The sequence below is a fragment of the Stegastes partitus genome, unplaced genomic scaffold, assembly GCF_000690725.1.
Source record: "Stegastes partitus isolate 25-593 unplaced genomic scaffold, Stegastes_partitus-1.0.2 Scaffold899, whole genome shotgun sequence".
Classification (NCBI taxonomy): domain Eukaryota; kingdom Metazoa; phylum Chordata; class Actinopteri; family Pomacentridae; genus Stegastes; species Stegastes partitus.
Genome location: NW_007578630.1, coordinates 64796 through 75088, shown reverse-complemented (window position 1 = coordinate 75088; position 10293 = coordinate 64796). Strand labels below are relative to the sequence as shown.

Genomic DNA, 10293 nt, shown 5'->3' with positions numbered 1-10293 from the left:
ATTTTTGTATGTCAAACATAAATTTTACATACAAAACAAAACACTGATTCATTGAGATCAATGGATTATTTCAGCCCAATTAGTTATTGTACCAGAGATGTGGAGATGATAAACAAAGAAGTAAAGAAAAAAAAATACACAGTTCGTGCTTGTTTGTCTTCCTCCATAGAATACAGTTTTATAAGGTAAAGACCATTTGTTGTCTGTTTTTCTTTCACATGAGTTATTACATTTCTCCATCGGGGGTCACTGTGGCCTTTAATGGCTTTCTGGCGATAGCGGCGCAGAAACGTCGCACTCTCTGATTGGCTGTTGCTGGCTGGGGTCAAACAATATTGCGCATGCTCAGATGCCCTTTTACGGTTCGCGACTGAAATCTGTCAGCTCAGCGGAGCGTAGATTCCCCTAATACCTTCAAATATTTCTCTGTATTTCCTTCCTCTGGTCAGCGCTGGAGATTTAAATCTAACCTCAGGTGTCGTCTGATTTGGATTCCTACTTTTCGACGTCTGTAGCCGAAGGAAACAGCAAAGAATGACGAGCAGTTCAAAGCGGAAAGAAGAAAGTCATCTGCTGAATGGGGGTGTAAAACAGTCCACATGGAGCAAAGCCCTCAGCAGTAATGCTGTTTGGGAAGAGAAGGTCAGTCAGTTGCCCCTTTTCGGCACATCACTTGTGGTTTGCAATTATTTGTTGCCTCAAAGCAATTGAATGCATGTAATATTCTGAAAGGTGTTCATAAAGACGGCTATCAGGAGCTAGCTGCCATGCTAAGGATTAATCAGGACTGGCTGATTTAGCTAACTGTCAAATGAAAAGGAGCAGCGATAGTTGGTGATTTGACCTTTGTTCAAAACGACAAGGACGCTTTAAATATTTTTTGGGATTCCCTACTCACTGAATTGAAGGAATGAAGTCATAGTGTGGTTCAACAAATAGTTAAAACCCCAAAGATTTCCGATCTATATTTCTGTAAAACAGAGAAAAACAGCAGTAAGTCCCATTTGTGATGCTGGTGGGTTGATCCAGTAGAATGAAGCAATCAATCAACAGTTTGTACTTTCCCCTTGCAAGAATGGTAACGCTGGAAGTATTTGTAATACCTCAACTTAACCCCATGTTCAGGCAAATGAACCTCAACCACAGAAGTTGATGGACAGCCAGTCAGATGTGTTTTTCTGTTGAAAGGAGTAGAACTGGACTGGTCCTGGTTACCTGCGTCAGGGCTAGATGTGGCCAGGCTTTCCCATCACACACATACACATGGCTACAATACACTTCCTACATGGGAAACATCAGAAAAAGAACATGCAATCCAATAGTTTGTTTGCACCAAGTTAAGCGTTTCAGTTGTGGTGTCAATATTGACATTAACACCATTTTAATCAAGTCATTCTTTGAATCAAATTTTCACGTTTTCTTTCACAGGATGAATTTTTAGATGTGATTTACTGGCTTCGACAAATTATTGCAGTTATCCTTGGCGTGATATGGGGTGTTGCGCCGTTGAAAGGATTTCTGGGAATAGCCATGTAAGTAGCCCCTACCACTTACCTACCTTTGTCAGCGGGTCTCTTCGTGTCAGATTGTTCTCAAGAAAAATCAAAAAAGTTAACATGCTCCCATGTTTGCTCCACCAGATTCTGCATCATCAATGCTGGCGTCCTGTATGTATACTTCAGCAGCTTTCAGCAGATCGATGAGGAAGAGTATGGAGGCACGTGGGAGCTCACCAAAGAAGGCTTCATGACGTCTTTCGCCCTGTTTCTGGTGGGGATGCTAATATTTTTGGCAACATATATATTTTTTGTGAAGTATATGAGAATTATTAGAAATAAAGGTTCTATATCTCTGTATTCTCAAGATCTAGTGTATAGTCTCTCTGAATAGGATTTTGATAGTTGCAGTCTGAGTTAAATGTAAGGGACTGCTTAAAGCTTAGACTTCTAGTTAAATCCTTTTATTTTCATAATGCTGTCTTGGAAATTAATTAATTCTTGAGACAGGGAATATTATCTTTAAAGTACTGATTGCAAATTCAAATCACAGGTTGAACACTATCATCTTGTGTAATATCTGGGCTTTTTAGAATCTTTATAAGATTTCCTAATTTAAAGCTTTTCACACATGCAACTGAAAACTGAATTTGCTAAAAATGTAATACTTTGTGAGTCACTGTAGAGAAGTACATCATGTGTGAACACCCATTGAAAGTAGACAGTAAAACCTCTGAAGGGCCCTTTTGTGCAATAATGTACTCCTCAAGATGAAATATGACAGTTACGTATAAAAAGTGGTAAAAAATCTTACATCAACAAGTCCAAACGGTGTCTGATTCAGAGCTTTTGGAAGTAAATTTAAATTCCACATGAAATTGTGCAGAATATCCTGACCAGCTGGCATGACGCTACTGACTAAGAACATAAAATATTTACCTCAAACTCACTTTGCAGAAGTGACATTCCATGTTGATTCTTCCCACAGTTATTCCACACGCGATTCTCATGAGATTTTAGTTTTTCTATTTGCAGCACTATTGACCAGGCTGTCATTTTACTATCTGTCGTGCATATAACCTGTGGCGAGCTATTTTCCTGTTTTAATATCTGAGTTTGACTATCCAGATTTAAAGTTACGACTATCAACAATGTCATTTGACTGACTGCGTACTTAAACTAACAAGCCAGATTTTTTTAATCAAGAAATCCATAATGTCATTCTAAATAGTCAGAATGACAAATGTAATTCTTTAACTCAGGTTTCCCATCAAATATTGGTCCAGTGACGCGTTTGAACAGAGTTAGCTGAGCAGTGTTGCTGTGGTGGATAAAAATAATACTAATAATAATTGATCAAATTTGTATAGCACTTTTCTAGACACTCAAAGTCGCTTTACACTATCAATTATTCATTCACACACATTCATTCTGGTGGTGGTAGCTATAACCACAGCTGTCCTGGGGCAGACTGACAGAGGCCTGGCTGCCATTCTGTGCCTACGGCCCTTCTGACCACCACCTCAAACAATCCATTCATACGCATTCACACCAGGCAAGGTGGGTGAAGGGGTGAAGTGTCTTGCCCAAGGACACAATGACCGTGACACAGGTTACAGGGTGGAACCAACGACTTTCCGATCATTGACCGACTCGCTGTACCACCTGAGCCACAGCCGCCCCTACGATAAGATCATTGCAAAATGGCAGGAAATGGGAAGAGTTTATTAGCAAGGAAGTTGTGCAGATTGAGAATGTCATTCATTAGAAACTTGGGGTCAAAATTTACTAGAAAATTGGCCTCAGGCTGCTCTGACATCGCGGTAAAATAGCTTTTATATGCGGCTACGATTGCAGTGTCATAAGTTTCACTGCCTCCCACTTGCTGAGCTTTTGACGAAACTGTAGATATCTACTATGCCATTTAGCTCAGTCAAAAATATCCATAATTATGTTTTGTCTAGGCAGACTACCAGGTCAAGATATGTACGACGTCATCCTGACGAGTTAAGTTTGAACAAGTTTTTGTATTAAAGTGAGGAGAATTAAAGATATCTCTTTTTTTTCCTGAACTTTTTATTTACAATTTTTCACAATACAAAACAGAACAGTATCTGAGACAAGATAGGTGATTAGAAGAAAACAGATTAATAACAATAATACAAATGCTGTGTACATAAATATTGCAGATGATACCAATGTACATAATCATGAACGTTTTTCAATAGTAAAGATAATATGTATTAACTCCACTAATTTGGAATCAATTTCGACAACCCATATAGTTTACATATCCAGGTACTCTTTAACCGTGTGCCATCTCTGGTTAAATAGGTCTATTTTCATTTGTTGAATTGAAGATATCTTGAACTAGATTTATGACTAGTCAAAAATATTTGCAGCAGGTATTTTCAGATATCTGTAACACATGAATGGTAAAAGTGCCAGCGTTTGTAGTAGGAAATGTATTTATTTTTGACATGAAAGGACTAAATTGTAGACTTATGTTGTGCATATCCAGTCCAGCTATTAAATGTTTAAACAGCTTGCCAAATCTAATGATTTTGTGCAATCTGACACATTATGTGGCAAAGTCTTTAATAAACACAGTAGGTTGATATTAATCATGCTTGTATACAGGCATGATTCATATTGAACAATATCAGGAGCTGTAAGATTTCTTTTTTGTTTTTTTAAGGCTGGCTTATCAGTCAGTTTGAAATGACTCAGTCGGCTATTTGTAACGATTATATTATGAGCACTAGTGTCTAATCAGTTGTTGTTTTCTCTTTGCCAGGTGGTGTGGATAATCTTTTACACAGCTCTACATTTTGACTGAGAGGACTCCACAGGACACTAAATACGAACATTTCTGTTGAAGTAAATTGTCAAGACACAAGAACTCCATGGTTTTTGGGGGGTGGTGTCAGCGCTCCTACATACAGTATGACTTCTCAGTGTGCAGTGCATCATGGGAATCCTAGTTCGAAAAACAAGATCCAGCAAGAACACAGTTTTGATGTTCAAATATTGAACATCTGCCTAGTTCGAGGATTCCTCTTTAAGGCACCTTCCATTACACTTCCCATGCGTTAGATTTCCTTCCTCACTTCATATTCATCATTTCTGACAAAACACTAAAAATACAGAAAGCGAATAGTTTGGCTGACACCGGTTGCAGTTCTGTTGACATTAGAACAGTAACTTGATGTAAAACAGAAGAAGGATTCTGTCTCTTGGTCAGCTTACTTTCTTCAGTTTTAGAAGAGTGACGGACAGATTTAAGACCATAAAGAATAACAAGCAGTATGGACAGTCATCCCATATTTTTTTTCGCTTATGAGCTGGTCACGCAAGTTACAGGAACAGGGCAATAAAAACAGTGTCATCATCTGTTCGTTAGGGTTCAATCAGTCCACGAATGTGAAATGCCACCTTTTAATTTCGTGACAAAATACGCCATATTGGATGTACAGACCTACTGGTAAGGGATTAATATTGTGGCTTCACTGTTAAATCACCCTTTCATTGCTAAATTACATTTGTGTTTTTTGATAAATAAGAGAAATATGTAGGTTACAGTATGTATGCGCCTAAGGTTTTAAGGTTGGAGTTGTTTGTCTTCATGGAAAATTAAAATGTGATTCAGAGCTTCATTTCTTTTGGATTTTGTTGCCAAGATATACACCATACAACAGAAGTGATTATACCTTGGTGCATGATTGCTTAAATATCAGTTGATTCTAAATTTAAAAAGTGTATCACCCTAAGGTCATTGCAGTACTTTTAAGTTTAACAGTATGGTATTCGCTCTTATATAAAAAACAAAAAAGAACAGTTTAGAGTTGCTATATTAAAAATACAGGCCCCACAGTAGAAACTCAATGCAAGAAAAGTCAGTTCACACTCAAATCTTTTATTTTTTTCAATACTTCATGTGTCCACCAGTATTTGTCAGACTCAACCTTTGGCACGGAGGACACCAGTGTAGCAGAAATTTCTGGAGAGATGTTCGGCCATTGCAAGATGCACTGTTGCCTCGCAGCAAGAAGGTCACCGGTTCGCGTCCTGGTGAGGACACGCGGTGGAGTTTGCATGTTCTCCCCGTGCAGCGTGGGTTCTCTCCAGGTTCTCCAGCTTCCTCCCACACAGTCCAAAAACATGTTGAGGTTAATTGGTGATTGTAAATTGTCCATAGGTGTGAATGTGAGTGTGCTTGGTTGTCTGTAAGTGTGGCCCTGTGATAGACTGGTGACCTGTCCAGGGTGTCCCCTGCCTTCACCCTGAGTCAGCTGGGATAGACTCCAGCCCCTCGCGACCCTAATGAGGATTAAGCGGTGTATAGATAATGGATGGATGGATGTATGTTCTGCCGTTCTTCAGTCTGTTTGTTTTTTAGGCCACTCTTTGTCTCAAAATCCACCCAAAGGTGTTCTGTTGGATTCCAGTCAGGCAACATCCTTTTTTTTTTTTTTTTTTACATCAGAACTAAACAAATTAATCTCTGTCTCATTTGACTAAAAAAAAATAGCAAAAGTTGTTTTTTTTAATTTTTACTTTTTGGAAGCTTAACTTTGAGATTGATCACATGCTGACTCACTTTTGCTGCATTGAGTATTTTTTACTTTGGGGAGGCCTGTATTTTCACCACAGTCTCTTTGTTTTTGATTGTTAATAAGAGGAGAACTCTTGCTGTCTGCTTAGAAATAATTCAGTTATTCAAAGGTGTTACAGTTTTGAGTCATTGAACATTGCAACTCGGGTAAACTCACTTCTGTTGTATTCTTGCAGATGGATATAAAAATAGCATTTTGGAATTTAATCTGTCAGTTGTTTTTATTTCTATAACGGTCTGGTGTCTAATCAAATTGTAGCTAACCACAGCAGAAATCTAACTTTTAACATCAGAAACAAATGCTGGTTGTAAGATGCACATATCGACTAATATCCAGTCCCGATGCCAGTAGTTTCACTGCTCCGTTACTTCATTCCTGAACTCATAATTATCAAAGATGTCTCTCCTTACAAATTGATTCCTCAGAGCAAAGAGGTTGGAGACATCCATGTTTTGTTCATATGCAAATGTTCACAGATTAAAGTGAAACCTGATCTGTGCACCGCCATGATTTGCTTTTAGTATATCTAGATGTCATTTATATATGGCATTAGCTGAGAAAGTAAAAATAATTTAAAATGTAATATTTTCCTCACACGTAGCTTCCAGATCAAAGTCTTATCTGTTGTTTGAAAATTAATTTAAACTCGTCTGTAAATTCTGTACAATGTCCCTTTTGTCCAATCCGTCATGTATTACACAGATTTATTTGTATTTATGTTATATCTTGTTCGATGTAACACATTTCTCAGTATTTTATAGTGAAGAACTTTTAAACAGTTATTGCAATGATACTGTTATATTAGATATGCAGCTGGTGTTTGAAAGGATTGTATTTTCTGATCAAATCTTTTGGGAATCATTAAACATGGGCTTTATTTGGCCACCATTTTCAAAGAAATGTTATCTGTTCTTTATTGAAATGTTAAAAAAAAAAGAAGGTGTTATTGTTTGTCAGATGATTTAGGTGTTTGTCTTTGCACTGGAATTGTAGTATAATGCAATTAAGTGGTTAAATCCACTTATCAGTTAATCTACAGTTCAGTATAAAATGTCAGAAATTGGTGAAAAATGTCCAAAGATGCATCTTCAGTTGCTTTCCCCCCCTTGACTAACAATCTCCAATGCCAAAATGTTATTTTTGGTGATATAAGAAGCAGACAATCCTAACATTTGACTGGGCTGCATGGAGTTTTATAGAGAGGTTATAAACAGAGGAAAGATTAGATTAAAAACACAGACATGGATGAGAAGATATAAGTTAGTGAATAAAAGAATAGACGAGCTAGATAAAAGCATACAGAAATTGCTCCAATAACAAATACAAGACAAGAAAACCCAAAATGATGTCAGGCATTTCTTCATGATGATGGTATTCAAGAGGGGAAGGTGTTTGCATGAGTTTTAAAAATATATATATATCAAGGGAAGGTTTACAGGGTGGTAAACTGTTCCTCAATTTAGGGCCGCCGACAACCGAGAATGCTCGATCACCTTTGGTTGTTAAGTAGCTGCGTGGGATGGAGAGCTGAACTGTCTGGAGGTGGAGAGAAGACGTATAACATGGTGTCAGTTCATGCAGTGTTTTTAAAACAAAAGAGTCTTTAAAATCAATTGTGCATGTCTGTGTTAGGCAGTGAAGAGTGGGCAGGACAGGGGAGATGTGGTCTCTCCTGCTGGTGCCAGCGAGGAGTCTCATTGCAGCATTTTGAAGCAGCTGCAGGCGAGATATGGCTGACTGAATCATTCCTACACGGAGAGTTAAAATAGTTGAGGCAAGAGAAAATAAAAGCATGAACTGCAGTCTCCTAAATCTTTAACGAACAGGAATGATTTTAATTTTCCAAGTGCTCGAAGAAGTAAGAAGCCAGAGCTGACAACTGAGTGCGTTTGTTTATCACATTTTAAACAGTAGTGGAAGAAGAAATCCGACCTTTAACTTAACAGTGTAACTGATCAGGCCGTAAAAAGAAATGCAAAGGCTCTATTTGTAATTTCACTCAAGTGGAAGTATAGAAAAATGTATTATTATTTATCAAAGTCTTTGATTAAATCCCTACAAACTCATCTCGGTGTATCAAACTTACATATTTGGAAGTTCTTTTCATAATATGACACCTTCATGCTACTAAATGTTTTAGATGTAAGTCTGCACCGTAGCTTCCTCCAGACTGTGCAGATTGATGAAGTCCCTGCCCTTTAATGCAGGGCTACATCACGTCATCCCTTCAAGCAGTAATGTATCTGTCTACTGCTAAGAAGCAAACGAAACAAGCAAAGTTGCGTCACATCATTCAGGGACTGTGGACACTTGTTCTCCATTTTGCCGTCTGTGCACTGCTCCATGCCTCATTGGCATCACTGCTGTACGACACAGTGTGCAGCAAACAAACTGTTCTTGTCTTCTTGCTAAAAATAGGTTCTTGCTCTACACTATCACCAAAATGCCTGCTTATAGGGAATCTTTGGATGTATTGGGTCTTCCATTTATAATTTTATAGGGTCTTAACTTGATTGTTTAACCCTCCTGTTATGTTTGTTTCTCAGGAACAGCAATAATGTTCGTGGGTCAGTTTAACCTGGGGCATGTTTGATTATCCAAAAGTGTCAGAAACTAAAAAAAATCCCAATAAACATTGTTTATATTTCATTATTAACTCCATTACTAACCATTCGATCAATATTTAGTGCAATAGTGTTCTTTATCTTTCACAGATCATGCTTCAGTGAGGTTCATTTTCATTTAAGGTTTTCTTTTTATAGAGTGATATTGATAAATCAACGCCTCTTTGGTTTGGGGTCAACCTGCGGACAAAATTAAAATCAAGACAAATGAGTAATTAGGATTTGAATAGAAAAAGTCTTGAGATATTGTGGCACAAAATATAGCCCTGCCTGTCTCTGCATCCCACAAACTGGCTGTTGACTCATCTTTTGACTTATAGACCCCAGCCAGGATGAGGACCCCCAAATATGAATGTAAATAAATTTCATCCAGCTCTGTCCCCTAAAACACACCTTCCTTCTGGATTAGTCATTTAGAGAATGATTTTCTGTATTGAGTTGGGCATGACCAGCTCCAAATCTGACTTGATGTCTGTCACACGAGTCACTGCCATCCTACTGGGCCCTGGTGGGCACTGTCTTTATGATGTTTTCTGCAGACAGTTTCGCCTGATGTGTATTTGTGGATGAAGACCACTGCATTTCACCATTCTTTGCTTGGAGGAATATAAATAGCAGGTTCCTCATTTGGTTCATAATCAGAATCATCAGACTCATAACTGACCTTAAGATGATCGTCACCGTCGGGCACATCCTCCTCTATTTCACCTTCATGGTCAAAGATGAGTTCCAGAGCCTCCAGGGCTGTCATCTGTTCACTTCTGCTGCTCACTTTGTAAAGCTCTGACAGAGTAATGTTGGTAGGACTGTGCTGCAGAGAATCTTTATTTGTTTTGCCTCTCCCCTGCTGAGTGTCCACTCAGTGTGGGTGGAGCTCATCCACGGAAAAAAGGCTCTCATCAAAAGTAGGTAAGTAAAGTAAGTAACCTTGTCTTTAACCCTCCTATTACCTTCACATTTACTGACATCTTTCATCCTTAGGTTCAATTGGACTCCAACAATTTAAACCTCCAGAAAATATCCTAATTAAATTGTTACCCAAGTTTAGGTGTAAATAGCCCTTTAAATAAAATTGAAAAAAAAAATGTAAATGACTTATTTAGACAGTTAAACATTGAATGGAGTCAAATTGACTCCAAAGATAATAGGAGGAAAAATAAGTTTATTTCACACAGAGAAATCAATTCATTTGCAGGCAGTTCTTAAGATAAGATAAGATAAGATATGCCTTTATTTATCTCACAGTGGAGAAATTCACGTTGTTGGTAGCAGCATTAAACAGAGATACACATATACGAGAGAATAAAATAAAAAATGTACATATAAATATAAGAAATAGTGCAAACAAAGAGAATAGTGCAAACAGAATATGAAAATGGGCTTCTGAATGGGGGGTATAGAAAAGATATATATATATATAAAAGATAGGGATTAAATATATAATAATAGTAGTAATAGTAATAATAATAATAATAACAATAATAATAACAATAATAGTAAGAATAGTAAGCAGTGCAAATGTAGGTATATACATACATACATATTAGAGGTAGTGCA

The 10293-nt window shown here is 37.6% G+C and overlaps 1 protein-coding gene across 1 annotated transcript; it reads left to right on the top strand.

Annotated features, from left to right (window-relative positions):
- The first annotated feature begins 341 nt into the window (after window positions 1-341).
- rab5if (RAB5 interacting factor) lies at window positions 342-5152 on the top strand. The gene is made up of 4 exons (XM_008293636.1): window positions 342-642; window positions 1429-1532; window positions 1641-1770; window positions 4294-5152. The coding sequence occupies exons 1-4, from the start codon at window positions 535-537 to the stop codon at window positions 4333-4335; spliced, it is 384 nt and encodes a 127-aa protein (XP_008291858.1). The 5' UTR covers window positions 342-534; the 3' UTR covers window positions 4336-5152.
- The last annotated feature ends 5141 nt before the right edge of the window (window positions 5153-10293 follow it).

Bases quoted from the DNA above. Each gene is read 5' to 3' on its own strand.
- rab5if (XM_008293636.1), top strand. From the start codon at position 535: ATGACGAGCAGTTCAAAGCGGAAAGAAGAAAGTCATCTGCTGAATGGG. The intron at 643-1,428 runs GTCAGTCAGTTG...TTTCTTTCACAG, and splicing joins ATGCTGTTTGGGAAGAGAAG to GATGAATTTTTAGATGTGAT. The intron at 1,533-1,640 runs GTAAGTAGCCCC...TTGCTCCACCAG, and splicing joins GGATTTCTGGGAATAGCCAT to ATTCTGCATCATCAATGCTG.